This window comes from Arabidopsis lyrata (assembly GCF_000004255.2).
Source record: "Arabidopsis lyrata subsp. lyrata unplaced genomic scaffold ARALYscaffold_8, whole genome shotgun sequence".
Classification (NCBI taxonomy): Eukaryota; Viridiplantae; Streptophyta; class Magnoliopsida; order Brassicales; family Brassicaceae; genus Arabidopsis; species Arabidopsis lyrata.
This window is the reverse complement of record NW_003302548.1, coordinates 3,945,522-3,969,994: the sequence shown is the minus strand read 5'-3', so window position 1 is coordinate 3,969,994 and position 24,473 is coordinate 3,945,522. Positions and strand designations below refer to the sequence as shown.

The 24,473-nt window shown below is 34.6% G+C and overlaps 4 protein-coding genes across 8 annotated transcripts; all 4 read left to right on the top strand.

Annotated features, from left to right (window-relative positions):
• The first annotated feature begins 7,689 nt into the window (after positions 1 to 7,689).
• LOC9301475 (protein argonaute 10) lies at positions 7,690 to 13,712 on the top strand. 4 transcript variants are annotated; one of them, XM_002865355.2, is made up of 20 exons: positions 7,690 to 7,945; positions 8,774 to 9,329; positions 9,526 to 9,737; positions 9,816 to 10,099; positions 10,184 to 10,293; positions 10,380 to 10,486; positions 10,580 to 10,718; positions 10,806 to 10,922; positions 11,005 to 11,112; positions 11,195 to 11,389; positions 11,487 to 11,646; positions 11,742 to 11,863; positions 11,945 to 12,082; positions 12,169 to 12,311; positions 12,390 to 12,452; positions 12,536 to 12,599; positions 12,694 to 12,829; positions 12,908 to 12,981; positions 13,076 to 13,202; positions 13,285 to 13,712. In XM_002865355.2, the coding sequence occupies exons 2-20, from the start codon at positions 8,862 to 8,864 to the stop codon at positions 13,467 to 13,469; spliced, it is 2,952 nt and encodes a 983-aa protein (XP_002865401.1). In that variant the 5' UTR covers positions 7,690 to 7,945; positions 8,774 to 8,861; the 3' UTR covers positions 13,470 to 13,712. The 4 variants fall into 4 exon arrangements, with proteins under 4 accessions (XP_002865401.1, XP_020885172.1, XP_020885177.1 ...); XM_021029513.1 differs by having other exon boundaries at positions 7,812 to 8,310; XM_021029518.1 differs by lacking the exon at positions 7,690 to 7,945 and adding an exon at positions 8,399 to 8,483.
• A 367-nt stretch (positions 13,713 to 14,079) lies between these two features.
• LOC9301474 (uncharacterized protein At5g43822) lies at positions 14,080 to 17,465 on the top strand. Its single transcript, XM_021029537.1, has 7 exons — positions 14,080 to 14,185; positions 16,101 to 16,264; positions 16,338 to 16,456; positions 16,603 to 16,773; positions 16,851 to 16,907; positions 16,985 to 17,049; positions 17,184 to 17,465. Exons 2-7 carry the CDS (start codon positions 16,133 to 16,135, stop codon positions 17,225 to 17,227), a joined length of 588 nt encoding a protein of 195 aa, XP_020885196.1. The 5' UTR covers positions 14,080 to 14,185; positions 16,101 to 16,132; the 3' UTR covers positions 17,228 to 17,465.
• On the top strand, positions 14,126 to 16,046 carry LOC110224157 (putative pentatricopeptide repeat-containing protein At5g43820). 2 transcript variants are annotated; one of them, XM_021029532.1, is made up of 2 exons: positions 14,447 to 14,527; positions 14,643 to 16,046. In XM_021029532.1, the coding sequence occupies exon 2, from the start codon at positions 14,653 to 14,655 to the stop codon at positions 15,892 to 15,894; it is 1,242 nt and encodes a 413-aa protein (XP_020885191.1). In that variant the 5' UTR covers positions 14,447 to 14,527; positions 14,643 to 14,652; the 3' UTR covers positions 15,895 to 16,046. The 2 variants fall into 2 exon arrangements, with proteins under 2 accessions (XP_020885185.1, XP_020885191.1); XM_021029526.1 differs by having other exon boundaries at positions 14,126 to 16,046.
• Positions 17,466 to 18,802: 1,337 nt separating the features above from the next.
• On the top strand, positions 18,803 to 20,631 carry LOC9299709. Its single transcript, XM_021031870.1, has one exon. It carries the CDS (start codon positions 20,122 to 20,124, stop codon positions 20,602 to 20,604), a length of 483 nt encoding a protein of 160 aa, XP_020887529.1. The 5' UTR covers positions 18,803 to 20,121; the 3' UTR covers positions 20,605 to 20,631.
• The last annotated feature ends 3,842 nt before the right edge of the window (positions 20,632 to 24,473 follow it).

Genomic DNA, 24,473 nt, shown 5'->3' with positions numbered 1-24,473 from the left:
TGAGGTGTATTTTTTATTCACGTGGAGGTTCTTCTACCTGATTATACACACCACTTTTCACAAATTACAATCATTTAAATTCATTACTTATAAATTTTCATTTTACACTAAAACCTCCTGTAAACTATTTTTGGAATTATAATATTTTAAGATGTTATAGATTATTTAATAACTTAATATTTATTAAAGAGATTAGTTGTCATATATTTGTAAAGAATAATAGGAATAACATAATTGGAAGATTTTTCATTATAAAATTATGGTAAAAAATACACTATTTAATTATTTTGAAATTAAATTGTAATGAGTTGCTAGTAAAACTAATTAATTCAATAAGAGCATATCCAAGAGATACTCTCTATACCTTCAAATATGAAATATTTATATACTCCAGGATCCAAGAGCAACTTCAAATTTGAAGTGTCATATTTATTATTTTGCATTTGATTCCAGGCAATTATATATCATACAAATAATCTTACTATTTTTTTTTTCATTTTAGTCCCTACAATTTTATATATCAAAGGTATCTCACATATATTCTTATAAATTTAATTTTTACATGTAAAGTTAAATAAACACTTTTAAAATAAAATAAATAGTAATATACAGAAATATTACATAATATTAAAAAAAAAACTACACAACAACAATATTACATTAAGCAAATTCAATACAAAAAGTAACACAAAAAATAAAGTTACATCAACACATTATTCTCAGTAGTATTTCTTAAACTATAAAGAAGTCTATAACAAATTTTTTTGAATATCGTTTGTAATAGTTATTATTGTATGTTCTAGTTACTTATAAAAGCGTTATGATCTTATTTGATTATGATAAATATAAGGACTATAATGCCAAATACAATTTAGAAAAAAAAAACTATCATTGGAGAGGAACACCCTCATATGTACTTCAAATATGAAGTGTTGTATATTTCAAGAATGAAGTAGTTTTAAAGAGGTGTTCTAAGCTAAAAGGACATGGTTTGAATCTTTTCAGTGCGATAAAATTGAGAAAAATGTCATTTAAATCATCAGTTTGCCATTTTTCGTTGGTTTAAAACATGAACTTTGGAGCCAGTGATTTAAATCCTCATTTTATGTAGATCTGATGATTTAAATCCTAAATTTTATGTTGACTTTCAATTTAATCACGAATTCTCGTTGAATAAGCCAATTGAGACACATTGTAAACTGGCTAAACGGAGCAATCGAACGAAGAGAAAGATGGAAACCATGATGGTGTAGAAGAAAAATTATGTGATGGCTTCGAAGTGCCAGTTATGTGATGACTTCCACTACAAGAAAATAGTGATTTTGCAACATATTTTTTGTAACGTTCTTTTTCGTTAAAATTCTGCAATAAATTTTGCAATATTTTTGCAATGATAAATACATATCACAATTTTATTGTAAATTCATTGTAAATTTACGACACATATTTTTGTAGGAAATTTTCGTTACTAATTTATAATTTTTTTACAACGTGTATAAACTTTCTTGCAAATTTTACGAGAAACATCTAACGGTAGTGATTCATTGCTTTTTTGCAAGAAAATTATAGTACAAGTATGTGACACATTTGTAACTATATTTGCAATAATTTAAGTAACATTTTTGCAACATTTACTTTCTACACAAACTTTGAAATTACATTATCGAATCTTTGTAGCTCACTTAATAGCAAAACATAATTAAACTATAGGTGATTCAGTTAATTTTTGGGGTTAATGAGCTCAAAGATGTGATAATTGGCATATTGTTTTTCATTGACGTCAAATCTTTGTATAACTCCAGATTTTGGGATATGATTCTCTTAACAGTTAGATATTTTATCGTTTTATTAATTACTATATATATGTATATTCCCTTTTCCATTTTACTTAGAACATAAGATCTTAAAATCTTATGATTAGGTAATGGTATCTTAACAACTTTCTAAGCCACCAAATTCATCGAAGCTAAGATAAAAGCTTGAGTTTCCTACACTAGCTAGCAAGCCCAACAAAAATTTAAGCTTCCGTAGATTAGACTTCTTAATTAGAATAAGAAATAGTTACTGTTAGGTATAAGACACCACCGTGAACGGCGGCAACATAATCAAGAACGGCGTATTCTCCGATCGATGTCAAAACCGATTTGCTTTTTGAACCACTTTATCCAACACCCTTTCTCATTTTTCGGTAGTTTTCATTGTCATAATATTGATAATGATTCTTATTAAAAGCTTATAAAGTTTGTTGTGTATTGGATGTTGGCGATTTATCTTTTAATTGTTTGGTCGTTTCATTGTTTATATGGCATCGGGAGAGAATTTGACTAATGGAAGTGGAAAAGTGAAGCATATTGGACATTGGAGATTGATCAGATGCATTTCTTAGTTCACCATAATTGTGTACCCTCTCTCTCCATAAGGTGACAAAAACAATACATACTTTTGAAATTGTTTATATTGTATTTTTATTTGATTTAGTATAAGTGGATCATTTGATTTAGATTTTGGGTGTGTTTATTTATAATGTTGTATGAGTTACCTTTAGTTTAGTGTTAACTCTTTTTTTTTTTAATAAAAAAATCCAGATGAATCATATGACATTTAACGATCCATTGGTTGAAGGAGATCTTTCAAAATATTGCAGAAATCAAGGAAGTAAGGAACGGTCACAAAACTTGAAGTATTGGAGAATATGATGGAGATCATTAGTTTTCTTTTAACTATATATTTCTTTTATTATTTTATTTTGGTTTTATTTGTCTTTTGAGTTTTTAAGTATTTTAATATTTATAATCTGTTGAATATGTTGCTGCTCATTTATTTATTTTATTTTACTACTCAAACTTGTGTTATTATACTTTTTCAATTACAGAAATTTTATATTGATTTATTATTATAAATTCGTAATAATTCATGTGCGAGATAGAAAATATAACAAAATTATTATAATGAAAATATATGTCGACCAAGTGATTCACAAAAGAACTGTGGCCATACATTGTCATAACAATGCAAAATAGTAGTTGTATGTGACAATACTTACGATGAATTTTGTTTTGGTCATCGTAACAAAATTTATGCAACGAAGGTATCTAGCAAATTAGTTATCACAAATTTGCTACGGTTATTTGCTATACGTTTTGCATGGCAATGATTTACGACAATTCAAAGTTGCAAACATACGTTGTAATTATGCGACCAATTTCTTACCAAAATGTCTTTGCATTAATACAACATACTTAGCGAGAAATTAATTCATTGCAAATTTTGTAACGTATGTGCGACGAACATGAATTTGCAACGCTCAATCAGCAACGAGATACAGTTGGTCGTAATTTTGTTGCAATTCTATTATTCGCAACGATATATTGATTTATTGCAATAATTTTCTATGTTGCAATATCACAATTTTCTTGTAGTGTTCGTCTTATTGATCCGTTTAGCCAGTTAGCGATGTGCCTCAATTGGCTTTGTTAATGAGAATTCATGATTAAAATGAAAATCAACATAAAATTAAGGATTTAAATCAGTAGGTCTAGAATTCATGATTTAAACCAACAAAAATGGTAAAGTGGTGATTTGAATATCATTTGTAATAGTTTTTATTGTATGTTCTAGTTACTTATAAAAGTGTTATGATCTTATTTGATTATGATAAATATAAGGACTATAATGCCAAATACAATTTAGAAAAAAAATTATCATTGGAGAGGAATACCCTCATATGTACTTCAAATATGAAGTGTTGTATATTTCAAGAATGAAGTAGTTTTAAAGAGGTGCTCTAAGCTAAAAGGCCATGGTTTGAATCTTTTCAGTGCGATATAAATTGGGAAAAATGTCATTTAAATCATTAGTTTGCCATTTTCGTTGGTTTAAAACATGAATTTTGGAGTTAGTGATTTAAATCCTCATTTTATGTAGATTTGATGATTTAAATCCTAAATTGTATGTTGACTTTTAATTTAATCACGAATTCTCGTTGACTAAGCCAATTGAGACACATTGATAACTGGCTAAACGGAGCAATCGAACGAAGAGAAAGATGGAAACCATGTTGGTGTAGAAGAAAAATTATGTGATGGCTTCGAAGTGCCAATTATGCGATGACTTCGTCTTATTGATCCGTTTAGCCAATTAGCGATTTGCCTCGATTGGTTTTGTTAATGAGAACTCATGATTAAAATGAAAATCAACATAAAATTAATTATTTAAATCACCAGGTCTAGAATTCATGATTTAAACCAACAAAAATAGTAAAATGATGATTTCAATGATATTTTTCCCGATATAAATTATGGTTAAAACCATAAATATCTTAAATGGAAAAAATATCTATTGTTTTGAAGTAAAAAATGACTATACATAAAATAAAATAAAATTATACACACACTAAGACCCAAAAATACAAAAATCAAAAGGGGATATTCATCTAGTAATTATATATTAAAAAAAAAACCTCTTATAATTAGCAAGAAAAATCAAATCCTGTTTGTTTTTTTCCATTCTAAAAAAGTTACACATTTTCCCATTTGCTGCCAAAAAACCCTCTACCAACCGTTACCATATCTTATCCAAATGAAGAAGCGCACGACATGGGAGCTGCAAATACTCGAAGAAGCTTGACCTCACTCCACACAGAGGTTGAAGCATTAATCTGGGCGATGAGATGTATGATCGGCCAAGACAAAAGAGAAGTAGCTTTCCTTACAGACTGCTCCGACCTGGTGAAGATGGTGTCTTCCCCGCAAGAGTGGCCAGCATTCACGACTTACTTGGAGGCGATTCAGAGCGACAAAGAAGAGTTTGATTTTTTTTCTTTATCGCTAATTTCCCGAAATTTGAATGTGAAAGCGGATAAACTGGCACGAAATGTTCGTACCCTACCGCATCTTTCTACTTATGTAAACAATATTCCTACACATTGGTTAATTTGAGCCAATCCAATAAAGCTGTTGACAAAAAAAAAAAAAACCGTTACCATATCACACTCGAATCAGTCGAACAAGTTTACTACAAAAAAATACACTCCATAGTAGATTAACTTAAACCATATAATTATAGGCCGGTGGTTTGCATGTCTAATTATTAATTTCCTCGTACCAGAGAACGTTGTAGCTTATAGAGATATTATTATATCCAAATTTGAATTGATCATATAAACTATTTTCATATCTTTTTACCATTCCGAAAAATAATAGTTAAATTTAGTGTACGACTACTATTATTTTTGAAATTCGTGGAATCTTAATAAAATTCTGAACTAAATATTTTTCTAACCTAAAAATAAGTGGAATTTTACAGATAAATTACCAAATAGTTTTCTTAATGATATGTCAAAGGTTTTTAGAGCGAAGTTCGTAATCTTTCGGACGACCGGAATAGGACTGTGTTTTTAATCATTTTCCCAAAAAAAATTAACTGTGGTTTGTTCCTCTCTTTAGGATCACTAACCCAATCAATATTTAGTGAAATTACCAAAAATTATTTAATAGTTATATGACATTACTAAAAATTTGTTACGGCCAAAATGACATATTCGAATTTAAGAACATTACTGCGCTACTACAAAATTTCAGTATGATTTATAATTAATCAGTGCTCGTATAACCGCATCTAGATAATTAGACAAACTAGTTATCACTCACTTACAGAATTATCAACAATAAAAATCACGTTTGTTTGTTTGTTTTTTTGACGTCATAACGATTATGATTGTTAAAAATAGCTCATAGTATGAATTCTGTTTCATGTAGGTTTTTTTTTTCTTATGATCGGACGTTTCATGTAGTTTCACATATTGATAAAAAACAATAATACGAAAAAAAATAGTGGAAGAAAACAAAATTAATGAGGTTGTAGTAGAGTCACGAAATGGGGTCTGCAGAAAGAAAAGAAAAGACTGCAAGTTAGAATTATTCCTTCTTCCGTGTGTGTTATCATTTGCTTTTATTATTTTCAAAATATACACATTTACTAGTATTTATTTTCTTACATGTAAAAATTTATATATGTAAATTTATATAAATGTATGTATAAATACATACACTGCCTTAGTGGTACTAAACGGACCACAAAGAAAGTGGCCATCAAGCTTAAGCAGCTGCAATAAGCTGACACATAAAGAAATCTGTCTATACATATCTAATAAAATCTAATTCAATAAATTATGTACAAATGGTCACAAAAATAGTAAAGGATGTAATCATGCAAAGTCGTGGTCAAGTCGTTTTCTCTATTAATTAAGCCCAATTTTGAAGGATACAATTAGGAGCAATTGGGAAAGTAGTACTTTTAAATGATAATGTTAATTTGCAGTTGTAACACTTTTTTTTCTTTTTCTTATAAACTACTAAGTAACTAACGTTTTGATTCACTTTTAGTGATGAAACGAGACAAACCATATTTCATCGGCGGAACCTAACTTAGAAAAGTCTTTGATGTGATAAGCATAGGCTAGTTTCTAAAATCAAAAGTCCATTTTTTTTTCTTTTAAATAGATGGCGTAAACGTACAATTAAGATTGGATTTAACTCTACAACTAGGTTGAGCCAAACGGAGAAGATGACAACGGCGATGGTTGATATACACAACTATCGTTGATATTTGATTAGACAAGTTTGTGAACGGCAATGCATCGATTAGCTTCTATCAAACCTTTTGTTATGAACCAATAATATTTGACGACTCAAATGCAGAAGATGGAGCCATTTTTTTACAAAGTGAAGCTTTTCGTGTATACTTTTAAGAGACAATTTTCATTTTTCTCATTTGAATTTGTAATTTTTTTGTTCATATATAACTTTTAAATCATGACACCTAAATCATAATCTTAGTATTTTAATTTGTTACCTCTTTTTTGAATCTCGACGGATCTAATAAAGCTTTAAACTTGTATAATAGCCACATATGTCGATCGATTTTTCTAGAAAACGCCGCATTCATTGATGTCAACGATCGACTCTTTGTTCGATTTCCCAAGAAAAAACAAAGAACCCCAAAAACCAAATAAGAAAGAAAAAACGACATTAAATTGGGTTATACTCATTAAAATAACCGCTAGTTTATCCAAAACAAAAGATTATTTTGTTTCCTAATTAGGTTTTAATGAGATGCCATGTTTCAAGTTGTTATAGGGTTTCAATCCATCATCCATCCATCCTCATTCCATCATATCCCTTTCAACAAATAGAGAATGCTCTTCGGCCACTTATCCAAATCAGTAAGCATTATGTGTTTGGTGTTTACATCATTGTATATAATCCATTTGTCTTGTTCCCGTATGTTTAAAACAAGATGTTCCATATAATGATTGTACATATAAAACCGCCTAGAGTTGATCTTTTGGAACTAGTAAAACCGTATGTCATATCGTTTATCGTATTTCTGCGTGTGTAGGAATTTTTTTAAAAATTGCTGTTTCTCAATCATAAGATAAAATTTAATAATAAGATTAATGATCATTAACAACCATAATTAAATAATTGCTGCCATAAATCAAACACATTGTGCTTATCAAAAAGAAGAAATTTGTACTTAATGAAACATTCATTATTAGCAAAGTGTAAAAACCAAAGAAAAACAAACTTTATTTCTCAAAAAAACAAAAAAGTTTTTATTAGTAAAAGTGAAGAAGAGTAAAGAAAAAAGAGAGACTGATCAGAGAGGCCTGAGGCTGCGGGTGGAGAGAGAGAAAGAAAGCCTCTTTACACGTGATTTAAAAAGAGACCAAAACCCCAAAAGCAAACCTCTTTTGCATGCGTCCTTAAAAGACATAAATATTTCTCTAAAATTTCTACATCACAAATCAAAATCTTTTTCTCTCTTCTTCTTCTTCATCATCATCTTCTTCATCATCATACACTCTCTCTTCCTTATGAGATTTTTTCTCCACATTGAGAGGAAAGCTATCTTCTTTAGCGTCACTCTTCTTCTTCATTGGTCGGTGAGTGTTTATTTTTTACTGTTTTTTTTTATGTTTGTTTAATAATAATATAGCGGACGGGTCATTTTCTCTCCGTGGCAATAAATTCACATTATATTAGTATAAAAATAAAAATTTCATTCTCTTGGAGATATTGATATTTCCACTGCTCTTTTCGATGTTTATTCCTTCACTTTGTTCACTTGCTCTTAGTTTTATTTATCTTTCTCTCTCTCTCTTCAAATTCACATCAAAAAATAAAATAAAAAAGCTTCGATTTTTCGATAACATCTTTGTAATTATCTGTTTGGGTTTTCTCCGGGATCTCATTTTCCGGTTTCAAATAGAGACAAAAGATTAAAGCTTTCTCCGGTTTTGTCTTCTGGGTATTCTCAATTTCCCCTATTTCACTTAAACCTTTAATCTCTGTTTCTTGTTTTGTCTACTGAAAAACAAAATATCAAAGAGTTTTTGTTTCTTGATTGGTTCCTTTATTTCTTGGTCTTTACAGTGTTTTCTTCTAATTTCATGGATTCTTGTCTGTACTATATCTATCTATGTATGTATAGTCCTCAGACTCTGTTTTAATCTCTGTTTTTTTTTTTCTTTTACTTCTCTGTTTGTCTGAAACTTTGTAATAGAAGAAACAAGAACCAAACACATGTAAAAAAATGTTGGATTTTTTTTTACTTCACTGTTTCAAAGTTTTGATTTTTATTTCTTTTTAACCCAAAACACCATCATCATGGTTTTGTTTTTCTGGATTTTCTCCATTTAATGCAAATCTGACAATTATTTTTAATTGTTTTTTGTACTTATTTTCTTTCATCCTCATGATTTTGCTTGCAGGTAGAATAAGGCCAAGAAGGGATCAGTTTTAGTTTTGTTTCATTCTTTTTGTAGTGAAGAAAAAGAGTTTTCAATATCCAAAACAAAAATGCCGATTAGGCAAATGAAAGATAGCTCTGAGACTCATTTAGTCATCAAAACCCAACCTTTAAAGAACCATAATCCTAAAACCGTCCAAAACGGCAAAATCCCTCCTTCTCCGGTGACTACTCCGGCGACGGTGACTCAGAGTCAAGCTTCTTCACCTTCACCACCGTCAAAGAATCGTAGCCGGAGGAGAAATCGTGGTGGGAGAAAATCTGATCAAGGAGATGTTTGTATGAGACCTAGCTCTCGTCCTCGTAAACCACCACCGCCGTGTCAAACCACTTCCGCCGTCGTCTCAGCCTCCACCGCCGGTGAGATTGTTGCCGTGAGTCATCAGATGCAGATGGGTGTTCGTAAAAACTCAAACTTTGCGCCAAGACCTGGATTTGGAACACTTGGAACTAAATGCATCGTTAAAGCTAATCATTTCCTCGCTGATTTGCCTACCAAGGATTTGAATCAATATGATGTGAGTTTTCATTAGAAAAAGTAAAGCTTTTTTTTTTAGTTTTTGCTGTAATGAGAAATAAAGCTTCAAACTTTAGACGATTTCCTGAAAAAAGCTTTAAAATTTAATGAAGGAGAGAGAGAGAGAGAGAGTTAGGTTTTAATGTTGTTCTTATTGCTTATTTGGGTCCATTGACATTTGGTTAATTATTTTGCAGGTTACAATAACTCCTGAAGTGTCATCAAAGAGTGTAAACAGAGCTATAATTGCTGAGTTAGTTAGACTTTACAAAGAGTCTGATCTCGGGAAGAGACTTCCGGCTTACGATGGCCGGAAAAGTCTTTACACTGCCGGAGAACTTCCTTTTACTTGGAAGGAGTTCACTGTTAAGATTGTTGATGAAGATGACGGTATCATCAATGGACCTAAGTAAGTGTTTTTTAACTAATGGGGTGGTTTTTGTTTTTGTGTGTTTTTTATTTGAATTTGACACATTTTGCTTTGTAGAAGGGAGAGATCATATAAGGTGGCTATTAAGTTTGTTGCACGGGCAAATATGCATCACTTAGGCGAGTTTCTAGCTGGTAAACGGGCAGATTGTCCGCAAGAGGCGGTGCAGATTCTTGACATTGTACTCAGGGAATTGTCGGTTAAGAGGTTTTGTCCGGTTGGAAGATCTTTCTTTTCGCCTGATATTAGAACACCGCAGCGACTCGGTGAAGGGTTAGAGTCATGGTGTGGGTTTTACCAGAGTATTAGACCAACTCAAATGGGTTTATCACTAAATATCGGTAAAGATTTGACTTGAGAGATTGTTACAGTTTTGGTCTTATTTATGTCAGCCCAATCTTAATGTTATTCTCCTTGCTTTGTAGATATGGCTTCAGCTGCGTTCATCGAGCCTCTTCCGGTAATAGAGTTTGTAGCACAGCTTCTTGGAAAGGATGTCTTGTCGAAGCCATTGTCTGATTCTGATCGGGTTAAGGTATAAGTTTCTTCATCGTATTATCTATTGTCTTGAGTCCTTGAATGTTCTCTCAACAATGTTTTTTTCTTGGGAATTTGTAACAGATTAAGAAGGGTCTCAGAGGAGTGAAAGTAGAGGTTACTCACAGAGCGAATGTAAGGAGGAAATACCGTGTTGCGGGTTTAACAACTCAACCTACAAGAGAGCTAATGTGATCATTTTTCTTCTTCTTAATTACTCTCTGATCACTAGGGCAAGGCTGGTGTTATTGAGATTAATCAAGTTTTCTGGTTTATATTCTTAGGTTTCCAGTTGATGAGAACTGTACGATGAAGTCGGTTATTGAGTACTTCCAAGAGATGTATGGATTCACGATCCAGCACACGCATTTGCCGTGTCTCCAAGTTGGAAACCAAAAGAAAGCAAGCTATTTGCCAATGGAGGTAAACTGTAAACTGTTGTTTTTTGTTTGTTTCAAGACTTCACATTTCAATTCTTGGCTATTTTCGCTGATTCAATTTTGAATGTAGGCCTGCAAAATTGTTGAGGGACAACGATACACGAAAAGGTTGAATGAGAAGCAGATTACTGCTCTCTTGAAAGTTACATGTCAAAGGCCAAGGGACAGAGAAAACGATATTTTGCGGGTAATTTTATACTCATGTATCTTTTATGGTTCTTTGTCAGTTAGAAGTGAGGACTAATCTTGGTGTAAAAAATGTTTTAAAGACGGTCCAACACAACGCATATGATCAAGATCCATATGCGAAGGAGTTTGGCATGAACATAAGCGAAAAGTTAGCTTCTGTTGAAGCTCGGATTCTTCCAGCTCCATGGGTAAAACACTAAACAAATCTCTGAATTGTCTCAAACTAAGATAATACTGTTATGCTAATTCGTCTCTCTTGGCTTGCTTCAGCTTAAGTATCACGAGAACGGGAAAGAAAAAGATTGTCTCCCGCAAGTCGGTCAGTGGAATATGATGAACAAGAAAATGATCAATGGGATGACGGTGAGCAGATGGGCCTGTGTTAACTTCTCACGCAGCGTTCAAGAAAACGTTGCTCGTGCATTTTGTAATGAACTTGGTCAGATGTGTGAAGTCTCGGGCATGGTAATAATATTCGTCCTTTTTTCTTGCTGCATTGTTTGAAATCTCTTTAACTGGAAGTGATTCTTATCAGAAAGCTTTTCTTTATTTACTATTGTAGGAGTTCAATCCAGAACCCGTGATCCCAATATATAATGCGAGGCCCGATCAAGTCGAGAAAGCTCTAAAGCATGTTTATCACACTGCAATGAACAAAACCAAAGGCAGAGAGTTAGAGCTTCTGTTGGCAATTTTACCTGATAACAACGGTTCACTTTATGGTATTATTACTATTATTTCGACATCCATACATCTTAACTCTTTTTGTCTTTTGAGTATGGTTATGATGAAAACGAAATGGTTCTTGTAATCTCAGGTGATCTTAAGAGAATCTGCGAAACCGAGCTTGGTTTGATATCTCAATGTTGTCTCACAAAACATGTGTTCAAGATTAGCAAACAGTATCTGGCAAATGTATCCCTTAAAATCAATGTCAAGGTGAATACTTTTTACTGCTGTATCAAATATTTTCGATTGTTCTAGTATTATGAATCTCGGACCTTTCTATGTTGTTTTCAGATGGGAGGAAGGAACACAGTTCTTTTAGACGCCATAAGCTGTAGAATTCCACTGGTTAGCGATATACCGACAATTATATTTGGCGCAGACGTGACTCACCCAGAGAACGGGGAAGAGTCAAGCCCTTCAATCGCTGCTGTAAGGATTATACAAAAACTCAATCATACACTTTTATCAAGTAGTGGTACACTGAAATTCATTTGACTCGGTTTTGTTTGTGTTAGGTTGTTGCTTCTCAAGACTGGCCTGAAGTCACAAAATATGCGGGTTTAGTTTGTGCTCAAGCTCACAGGCAAGAACTTATACAAGATTTGTATAAAACATGGCAAGATCCTGTACGCGGTACTGTTAGTGGCGGTATGATCAGGTAATAAACCGTAATATTTCGGTTTCTGTAGTTTCATTTTATCGGTGTATCTCAAGGTTTTTTGTTTGCTTTCTACAGGGACCTTCTGATCTCATTTAGGAAAGCAACAGGGCAGAAACCGCTTCGAATTATCTTTTACCGGTAGGTTTGTCTTTGCTCATTTCAGTAAAAGACTTCGTATGTGAAAACCATAATTTGTTCTCATGGGTGTTTTACTTGCACAGTGATGGAGTAAGCGAAGGGCAATTCTATCAAGTTTTACTCTATGAGTTGGATGCAATTCGAAAGGTAATAACTTCTGTGAGTAGCTTGATTTGAATCCTCTAAAATGTTAGCAAAACATTTACATAATTTATTCGGAAACGGGTTTGTGTTTGTTTAGGCTTGTGCGTCGCTTGAACCGAATTATCAGCCACCGGTGACATTCATTGTTGTACAGAAGCGTCACCACACTCGTTTGTTTGCTAATAATCACCGAGACAAAAGCAGTACTGACCGAAGCGGAAATATCTTACCTGGTTAGTTCTTGAAAACAGTTGAAAGAAGATCATACAGAAATACCTAACTAACTGCTTCTTTGCCACCTTTTATTTCAGGTACTGTAGTTGACACCAAAATATGTCATCCAACTGAATTCGACTTCTACCTTTGTAGCCATGCGGGTATTCAGGTACGAAACAACTACTGAAACGTCCAAAAATACGACCTTTTTCTCTAACTACACAGAAAAAAATGAAAGTTTTCGTGTTTATTGTCTGATTTAGGGAACAAGCAGGCCTGCACATTACCATGTTCTTTGGGACGAGAACAATTTCACAGCTGATGGTATTCAATCTTTGACTAATAATCTCTGTTATACCTATGCACGATGCACTCGATCAGTCTCGATAGGTAAATAACGACATTTCTTCTTCTTCTTCATTAAACCCGAATCAAACGAAAATCTGCATACTCATCTTTTGCTCTTGTACAGTTCCTCCAGCGTATTATGCGCATCTTGCAGCATTTCGAGCACGTTTCTACATGGAACCGGAGATAATGCAAGACAACGGATCACCCGGAAAAAAGAACACGAAAACTACAACTGTGGGAGACTCAGGTGTGAAGCCTTTACCGGCTTTGAAGGAGAATGTTAAGAGAGTAATGTTCTACTGCTAAAAGAAGAAAAATTTAATAAGTAGTTTTCATCGTTTCGTTGTTCGTAGTTCGGCTTTTAGATTTGCCAATGTTTTTTCTTGTTCTGTAAATTTTGTTGGTTTGGTATTAGGAATTAGGGTATCATTAGGGTTTTTCTAAAGTTGTACTTTAGCTTATGATAACGTTGATGCAAATGGCTTTGTTAAAACCTCCTCTTCTACAGTGTCTCTTTGAACCTTAAGACTGGCTTAGTGTAAAAGAGAATTCTCTTAGAGTTTCATGGCAAAATTGCAAATGAAAAAATTAGCCCTAAAATTTGTAAAATAAAATAAAAATATTATTTATGCTAAGCCATATTTGGAAAAAGAATATACTTTTTAAAGTGGGAAAGTGGAATAAAAATCCAAAAATTTGAATCTTTCTAGGTAAAAATGGTTTTGGAAAATTTTGATCTGTCTCCTTATCTAACAACAGATTTTTAGGTTCTTGCACATGCTTGTTTTGTTTTGTACTTTGTTCTCATTCTAAAGTAAGTTCTAAACCCAATCAGTGGTATAGGAAATTTTCCCCTGGTTATCTATTGAACCGAACATAAACCGTAAACCGAAGTAATTATACAAGTTTGACATTAAACCCTAACTAAACCGGGTCGTAACTTTCTTCTATTACGATTCTTCTTCTTCTTCTTCTTCTTCTCCATTGATTCAATCCCAAGCAAAGCTTCTTCAATCTTCCTCGTAAGTTCTCTTTAATCACTCATTTACATTTCTCTCTATATTTCCAGTGATTTTATTCTTAGCTTTGGAATCGAGAGATAGTTATGCTTAAGAGATGGAACATAGTTAAGGAATCACTGCGTCGCGTTCTTCGTAGTGATGTAGAAACCCTAATTTCGGGTGCGTTACTCAATCGCACTGTTTGCACAGCTTCAGAATCATTGTATCTTGATGAGAGTTATGTTCTGGCTGAACTATCTTCATTGCTTCCAATTTCATCCTCATTGGTGAAGGAAGACAATTATAGCTCAAGGAATCAAGTATCTATTGATTCGTTTTTGTCGCCGGCGGAGAAACTTAGAGGTGTGTTTCTTCAGAAATTGAAAGGGAAATCTGCGATACAGAATTGTTTGTCTAGTCTTGGTATTGATTTGAGTATTGACATTGTGTCCGATGTTTTGAATCGAGGGAATTTAAGCGGTGAAGCGATGGTTACGTTTTTTAATTGGGCGATTCGTGAGCCGGGTGTGAGTAAAGATGTTGATAGCTATTGTGTGATTCTAAGAGCGTTAGGAAGGAGGAAGTTTTTCTCTTTTATGATGGATGTTTTACGGGGAATGGTGTGTGAAGGGGTTAATCCTGATCTGCGGTGCTTAACCATTGCTATGGATAGCTTTGTTAGGGCTCATTATGTGCGTAGAGCGATCGAGTTGTTTGAGGAAAGTGAAAGTTATGGGGTGAAATGTAGCACTGAGTCTTTCAATGCATTGTTGCGGTGTCTGTGTGAGCGTTCACATGTGAGTGCTGCTAACTCGGTGTTTAATGCAAAGAAAGGAAAAATACCTTTTGACAGTTGTAGTTATAACATTATGATTAGTGGGTGGTCGAAGCTCGGTGAGATTGAAGGAATGGAAAAGGTTTTGAAGGAGATGGTGGAGGGTGGATTCGTTCCCGACTGTTTGTCTTACAGCCACCTTATTGAAGGGTTGGGAAGAGCTGGTCGTATCAATGATTCTGTTGAGATCTTTGATAATATGAAACACAAGGGTAGTGTTCTAGACGCAAATGTTTACAACGCTATGATCTGTAATTTCATATCTGCTCGAGATTTTGATGAATCTATGAGGTACTACCGAAGGATGCTGGATGAGGAATGTGAACCTAACTTGGAAACCTATTCCAAGCTTGTTTCTGGGCTCATTAAAGGCCGTAAGGTTTCTGATGCGCTTGAGATATTCGAAGAGATGTTGTCAAGAGGGATTCTTCCCACCACAGGACTCGTTACCTCTTTCCTCAAGCCGCTTTGCAGCTACGGTCCACCACACGCTGCAATGGTTATCTATCAGAAATCAAGAAAAGCCGGGTGTAGGATATCAGAAAGCGCATATAAGCTGTTGCTTAAGCGGCTATCAAGATTTGGAAAATGTGGGATGCTGTTGAACGTGTGGGATGAAATGCAAGAGTGTGGATATCCTTCTGACGTGGAAGTGTACGAGTATATTGTCGATGGGCTCTGTATCATTGGGCATCTAGAGAATGCTGTGCTTGTGATGGAAGAAGCCATGCGTAAAGGATTTTGCCCAAACCGCTTTGTTTATAGTAGGCTTAGCAGTAAATTAATGACTTCAAACAAAACAGAATTGGCTTATAAGCTGTTTCTGAAGATCAAAAAGGCTCGTGCTACAGAAAATGCTCGCAGATTCTGGCGATCAAATGGATGGCACTTTTGATCTTTATGTTTTGTTGTATGTTCACAAGGAAACTAGAATATGATCCTAGTCTTTGTAGTTGTGAAAACTTGATGTACATTAATCACATCTTTAGTCTATGAAATTGTAATAGAGAATATATATTCAATAGCGATCGGGTTTGCATTCTTATCTTAATTACTTTTGGTGGGTGGCTTACACCCAAAGGTATACTTGTCTCTTTCTAGGTTGCAATAGCGAAATTCGTTGAGTGTTTTGAATGGAGGCAGTAATTAGGAAATGGCAGCAGAAGTTCAGAAAAGCCAAGGAGGAGATGGAAAAGTGGGAGGCACTTCAAGTTCGATGGGTTTTCCTCTTCAGGAACGCTTCTTCTATTACTCAGAGATTACAGGTAGCTTGAATATTTGTGTTTTTGCTGTCCGAAATTTCAAAACTGTATGTGTGATTTTTTGGTTTGAGAATAGGATATGCAAAATCATGGGAGCTATGGAGCTTTGAGATGCCTGAAAGGGATTGAAGACGCGGTTGTGCAACAACAGATGGGTCAACTGGAGTCTCTATTGCGTTCCATGAAAAACGTTCTGTAAGTTTTTTTTTTTGTGCAAAGACGTTCTGCAAGTATATGCAGGAAAGAAAGGTGTTACTTTAGAATGTTGCTGCATGAGAGTTTCATGTTCCAGTAGGAAGTAAAGATTGTTTAAATGTATAATATATGGGTGATGATGTCAGGGAGGAATTCTGGGGCTGTGTTTTGACATTTGAGAAGCTACATCGAGATGGTTTGCAGTTACTCGAAGTTGAATCGAGCAAGAGGCGAGTAGAGGAACGAATTGGAGTAAAACCTTGCATTGCTGATTGCTTGGAGGGACTTTCTATTGTTTATGACATGCATCAATCAGAGTAAGCAAACATAATCTGCTTGTTATTTAGTTATAATCATCATTTTTAACCTTTTTTGTGCTTTAAAAATCTCGCAGATACCATCTCAAATCTTCAATTCTTTCGGCACTTTCATGTATTATCCTGAAACCAAGGTACTGAGAATATTGCCTTGTTCAAACTTTGGCAAGTTTATAAAATTACTCTTATGTTCTTGTCTACTGTTGTATAGTCCTGGTGATCTAAACGCGCTACAATACCTCGTGGTTGATCAGCCTAATATCCCAAAAGACGAAGGTATCACATTGACAAAAACTCACATTCTTCTTCGATTGTTATGAATAAATGAAAATGTTTGTACATTTCTTAAATGTAAATCTTTCTAAAGGTCTGAGTCTGATTTTAGCTTCTCTATGATGTCTGCTGTGCAGTGCAACACATTTTCGATGTCATATTCGCGGAAGAGATCAAATGATGTAAAAAGGAATTGTTTTTGTTTGAGTTGCAAAAAGATAGTTCTTCGTACAAAGCAACTACTCTTTCGGAAACGCAATAAAAGTGTGACGACTAGCTTAAGAGAATTATCATAAATGATATTTGTGATATTTTAAGCATGTATTAGAGCGTAAGCGACAAAAAAAAATTGTAGTTTTCTAATTTTTTTTTATCAGAATACTCTAAAATAATATAACTCCCTAACATTTTAAGCATCTCTTCTTTGTTTCTAATGTTTTCTAAAGGTTGAATATGAATTTAAATCTCAATATTTGAAATATTATAATTTTTACATAAAATATATTATATATATGCACTGTATAATTACTTCATCAGCAAAACAAGTCATTAAGATTTTGATGCAAAATAAATAAATAATAATGTTACATGGAAACAGAAACGGATATGCCGGAAACGAATTTGTTTTACGTATATAAAATAAACGAAAAATGGGTAGAAAAATCTTCACTTTTCCTTAAAACATATAAAAACCTCTCAACTTTTTTTTGTGGGTTTTTAAACTCTCACATTTTCATAAATTTGAGGGTTTTACATCAAAATCATATTAAATAAATGAATGTTTGAAATAACACACATCCAAATCTTAAATATTAAACATTTTAACTAAAAAGTAAAGATTTCGCTTAAATTCAAAGATTTAGACCATCATTTTCATTCTCACTTTCTTTCTCTTTTTCTTTTTTTTTTTCATTCTCACTTTCACCAGCTCTATCTAACAAAATTGCCTCAAAGTATGAGTGATCTTATATTGTATATCAAATTAATTAGTTTTTAAGGTATAAATTGTAAATATAATAATAATAAGGGCAATTTACACAAATGGTCCCAAAAAAGTTTTTTCTTCCAAAAATAACCCTATATTTCATAATTTCCAGAAATAGCACCCAATACTTTTTAATTAACCATTAATTGAAAAATAGAAAATAGAGAAAACATAATTCTCATCTCTTTCACCCGACGATTCTTATTTGCCTCCGATTCTCCATAGTTGCCTCCGATCGTCGGAAAATTCGATCTCCTCCGGTATCTTGAACCACTGCCTCCACGATTCCTCGACTCAACCCAGTCGACCTAATCTAGTCGACTCAACCCAATCACGTTTCCCCTTCCTCAACCCAATCTCCTCTGCCGGTATCTCGAACGCCTCCACCGGAATTCCTTCACGATTTCTTCTCTGTTTCGCCAATTCTTAACGGAATAAATCAAGGTATGCACCAATTTTACAATCGTCTTCTTCTTTATGCACCGTGAAGGAAACTGAGAAATTTTTACTTTTTTTTTTGTTGGTGTAGTCTCTTCTGCCTCGAACATTTGGCCATTAAGCTGCATGGTAAGTTACTTCTGAGTTATGCTTGCCTAAGTTTACATTTGAACATTTGAGTTTTTAGGTCTTAAAGATCAGATTTTTAGAGTTATGCTTGCCTAAGTTTATAGTGTAGTGTCCTGTTTTAGTTTCTAGTTCTTGTTAGGCTTGTTGATTGAACTGAATCTAACATTTGATAGCTTAATATGTTTCGTTCTTGATGGTTGAGATTTGGCTCATGAATAGATTTTTCAGGTTTTGTATGTTCACTGTGTTGCATTACTTCTCAATTTTTTTTTGCTTGCCTCATGCCTGCCTAAGTTTAAAGTGTAGTGTCCTGTTTTCGTTTCTAGTTTAAGCTTGTTGATTGAACTCAATCTAACATTTGATAGCTTAAGATTCTTGTGGGTGAGATTAGTTCATGGATTATGTTAAGTAATCCATGAGCTCAGGCTCAGGCTCATTAATTGAACTAGTCTAGCAATTGATAGCTTAAGATGTCTCATTCTCAAAAAATTGTCAGGAAACAATTACTTTTGTATGTTCACTGGGTTGCATGATTTCTCAAATTCTTTTGCTTGTCTTATCCCATGCTCTTAAAGTATTAATTCTTAGAAAGTTTGAGTTTTTAGGCCTTAAAAATCAGATTTTTCCAAATTATGCTTGCCTAAGTTCATAGTGTAGTGTCCTGTTTAGTTTCTAGTTCTTGTTAGGCTTGTTGATTGAACTGAATCTAACATTTGATAGCTTAAGATTTTTGATGGGTGAGATTTAGCTCATGGATAGATTTTTCAGGTTTTGTTTGTTCACTGTGTTGCATGACTTCTCAAATTCTTATTTTGTCTCCAACGATTTGGTTTTGTGGGTACTTGGTGTGGTACGTAATGATCTCTCTGTGATCTGTGTTATCTCCTAGCCTTTTGACTTTTGTTCTTAGTTAGTTTCTTGATGAAATTTGGAATCTTTTTGCTTCGATCTCTTCTTAAAGGAGTATCATGTCTATGTTCAATTGAAATTGTTGTTTATCTGTTTGACTTTGGTGTTGTGTATTAATTTTTTTATTATTGATTCTCACAATGTGATTCTGGTTTCATTGCTCACTAAAGATTTATAATAATTTGGGAAGGATTTATAGTAATTCGGGAAGGACTTATAGTAATTCGGGAAGGATTTATAGTAATTCGGGAAGGACTTATAGTAATTCGGGAAGGTCTTCCTTGAATATATTTGTGTACTGATTTCCTTTGATTTAAATTGCAGGAAAATGGGAGATTCGTTTCCAACTGATTCCACACTGCCAAAGCTTCTGTACAATATAGGACATGAGCCAAATTCAGAAGTTAGGATAAACCAATGTGCAAGATATGAGTATATCGATAAAGTACAATGCATCATCTCTGCTACAGAGTTTCAGAGAACCGGAGAATCGTTTTTGGGACCCGTTCTGAAGGCTACAGCAAGGGGATTAAATTTGTCAGGCAAGTTGATCCATTTGAAGCTTAACGACAGTGAAGAAGAATGAGTTGTGGTTTCATTTTGGGGGCCAACCTATGAAATTCTCTAATAGAGAATTTCATATGGTTACTGGATTGAAGTATTCTCCACAGGAAGCTGATGAAAATGTGGAGGATAATCGCTATGGTTGGGCAAACACCATGCAGCGACACACATCTGATGAGCTGTTAGACATATTGAGAAAGACTGATAGAGATTCAGGGGACGAGAGATTTTGCCTTGCGATGCTCCTGTTGACGGAGTCTATCTTCCTGAACATGTATAAAGGCAACAAATTCCCTGCAGCTCACCTTAAGAGAGCTCAAGATGTGCATCAATTCCTCAACTATCCATGGGGGATAGATGCTTTCAAGGTGCTGTTGTCCTCGATCAAGTTTAATGTTCCATCTAACTTGTTGAAGGATAAGTATGACATCCATGGGTATCCGTTGGCTCTCCATCTCTGGATTCTGGAGTCCATTCCAATCAAGCTTAAGCAGAGTGAGTTTGCTCAAGCCTCGGATTGCATTCATTTGTGAGAGGTACACGAGCACAACAACTCCACAAATTTCGCAAATAGAAAACTTGGAAGCTTTAAACAATGTGAGTTCATTCTCTGCTTTTAACTTAATGGAAGAACTTAGAGAAATTCGGGAAGTATTTATAGTAATTCGGGATGGTTTTCCGGATTCAGGAAGGATTTATAGTAATTTAGGATGGTGTTCCTAAATATGTTGTTGGTGATATAACTATGTTAAATTCATGAAGACTAATGTCCTGATGCCTGAACATTCTGTTTCTGTGTAGTTGAATGTGATTTGCGTCTTACCTGCAATACCTGATGATCTTGAAGATACAGTCTCATTGGAAGACGAAGAAGATCCTGAATTGAGTTTGCTGGTCGACCTTCTGTCCAAAGGCTACAAAATGAAAGCTAAAGATTGGCGAAGAGGATCACTTGACGTTGGAGTTGTGATGGAAGAGGTTGCTACGAAATCTTATATGTTCTATAACAAGGAGGTAGTGAAACCATCTTCATCAGGCGAGTCACTTATGGAGAAGCTTGACAAGCTATACAAGCTAGTTGAAGATGAGTTCAAATCAACAAATCAACGCTTATCAAAGATGGAGAAGAAGCTGAAAATACTTAGTGCAAGAAAAAGAAAAGATCAGGTAACAGAAGCTTCTTAAAAAACTTCACTGATGTTATAGATAATGCAATGAATTTACATGAACGGTTTGATTTTTTCTTGTAGAGAGAAAATGATTTATTTTTCAACAATCCCCCATCTCCTAAGGCTACTGAACAACCAGCTGAGAAAGCAGATAAGCAAACACCTGATCAAACAACTGAGCAACATACTGTCCCTCTTACTCAAACTTCCCAAACTCAGAAGACGACCCAAACAGAGGAGATAACCCAGAAGATTAGTTCTACAAATGAGGTAAAATAAAGATTTCTACAGCTTTCTTAAATCTTAAACTTTGTAAAAAAGCTAACTAAAATAATTACTGTCTTGGATTTGAAGATGAGCAAAGATGAGATAAATGCTGAGAACCAAACACAGGAGGTAACCCAGGATATCAATTCTTCAGAAAAAAAGAATGAAGATAATGTTGGCAATAGAATGAATCAAATGGATGGAGTTGATGAACAACAAGATAATGATCAACATGATGAGGTGAGTTTTCTTGGTTTTACAGTGTTTAGGAACATATTTCCTGAACTTGTTATATTTGTTGCAAAGAGATAATGTTGACAATAGAGTGAAAGAGATATAGCTGATGAACAAGAAGACAATGCTCAGCATGAGATGAGTTGTGGTTTATAGTAATTCGGGAAGGATTTATACTAATTCGGGAAAGTCTTCCTAAGTTGGTTATAGAGTATTAAGTCCTCATTAATTGAAGTCTCTTCTGAATTTTGTAGGAACCAAGTTTGCAAAGAGATACTGAAGATGGTGGTGTGAATGCTGAGAATCCTGAAGACTCGAGACCAACACTCGCTCAAGACTATAGTGGCGGCTTAATATTGATGGAAGAGGTTGAGGTTTTTACAAGAACGAATGGAATAAGGGAGAAGTCCAAGCAATTATGACAGACTCCATCCATGTCCGTATCGACGAGTTGGACCAAGATTATGTGTTCACCCTAGAGAACGTAAGGTACTCGTGGAGATGGGAACAAGAACATATCCTGAAAGATAAGGAGAAGGGTGAACAGATCCTGAAAGAGAGGGAGAAGGGTGAACAGAGCCTGAAAGAGAAGGAGAAGGGTGAACAGAGCCCGAAAGAGAAGGAGAAGGGTAAAAAAAACTTAAAAGTATCAAGACACTTTCGTTTGATCTGAAGATTGTTACACCACCGGAGGAGAAAGCTCACGAGAAAGGCAACAAAAGGCAAGCTAATAACACCTTGGCTGATAATCACCTAAAAAGGATGAAGAAAAGGAAACTCGAATCACGTGATAATGACCAGCAGATTCCAAGGCGTAGCAATCGAGTCGCTACTCCATCACAACATCAGATAACAACAGCTTATAAGGAGTGACAAGAGGTTGTGATGGATGTTGTGATGGAGTAGCGACACGATTGATATACCTTGGAATCTGCTGGATCTTTACCACATGATTCGAGTTTCCTTTTCTTCATCCTTTTTAGGTGATTATTAGCCAAGGTGTTATCATCTTGCCTTTTGTTGCCTTTCTCGTCAGCTTTCTCATCCGGTGGAGTAACAATCTTCAGATCAAACGAAGGTGTCTTGATACTTTTAAGTTTTTTTTTTCGCCCTTCTCCTTCTCTTTCGGGCTCTGTTCACCCTTCTCCTTCTCTTTCAGGCTCTGTTCACCCTACTCCCTCTCTTTCAGGATCTGTTCACCCTTCTCCTTATCTTTCAAGATATGTTCTTGTTCCCATCTCTACGAGTAGCTTCCGTTAGCTTACGTTCTCTAGGGTGAACACATAATCTTGGTCCAACTCGTCGATACGGACATGGATGGAGTCTGTCATAATTGCTCGGACTTCTCCCTTATTCCATTCGTTCTTGTAAAAAACCTCAACCTCTTCCATCAATATTAAGCCGCCACTATAGTCTTGAGCGGGTGTTGGTCTCGAGTCTTCACGATTCTCAGCATTCACACCACCATCTTCAGTATCTCTTTGCAAACTTGGATCCTACAAAATTCAGAAGAGACTTCAATTAATGAGGACTTAATACTCTATAACCAACTTAGGAAGACTTTCCCGAATTAGTATAAATCCTTCCCGAATTACTATAAACCACAACTCACCTCATGCTGAGCATTGTCTTCTTGTTCATCAGATATATCATTTTCATTCACTCTATCTCATTGCAAACTTGGATCCTACAAAATTCAGTAGAGACTTCAATTAATGAGGACTTAATAATTTGTACACAACTTAGTAAGACTTTCCCGAATCAGTTTAAATCCTTTCCGAATTACTATAAACCACAACTCACCTCATGCTGAGCATTGTCTTCTTGTTCATCAGCTCTATCATTTTCATTCACTCTATTGTCAACATTATCTCTATGCAACAAATATAACAAGTTCAGGAAATATGTTCCTAAACACTGTATATCATATTTAAAATATAGCCTCGGACATCAGTCTTCATGAATTTAAAATAGTTATATCATCAACAACATATTTAGGAACACCATCCCGAATTACTATAAATACTTCCTGAATTTCTCTAAGTTCTTCCATTAATTTAAAAGCAGAGAATGAACTCACATTGTTTAAAGCTTCCAAGTTTTCTATTTGCGGAATTTGTGGAGTTGTTGTACTCGTGTACCTCTCATAAATGAATGTAGTCCGAGGCTCGAGAAAACTCACTCTGCTTAAGCTTGATTGCAACACTGGAATGGACTCTTGAATCCAGAGATGGAGAGCCAACAGATACCCATGGATATCATACTTACCCTTCAACAATTTACATGGCACATTAGACTTGTTCGAGGACAACAACACCTTGAAAGCATCTATCCCCCATGGATAGTTGAGGAATTGATGCACATCTTGAGCTCTCTTAAGGTGAGCTGCAGGGAATCTGTTGCCTTTAAACATGTTGAGAAAGATACACTCCGTCAACAGGAGCATCGCAAGAAGGAATCTCTCGTCTCCTGAATCTCTATTAGTCTCTCTCAATATGTCTAACAGCTCCTCAGATGTGTGTCGCTGACTGGTATTTGCCCAACCATAGTGATTCTCCTCCACATTTTCATTAGTTTCTTGGGGAGAACATTTCAAGCCAGTAACCATATGAAATTCTCTAATAGAAACTACAACTCATTCTTCTTCACTGTCGTTAAGCTTCTCGCCAAGAAACAATGGATCAACTTGCCTGACAGATTTAATCCCCTTGATGTAGCCTTCAGAGCGGGTC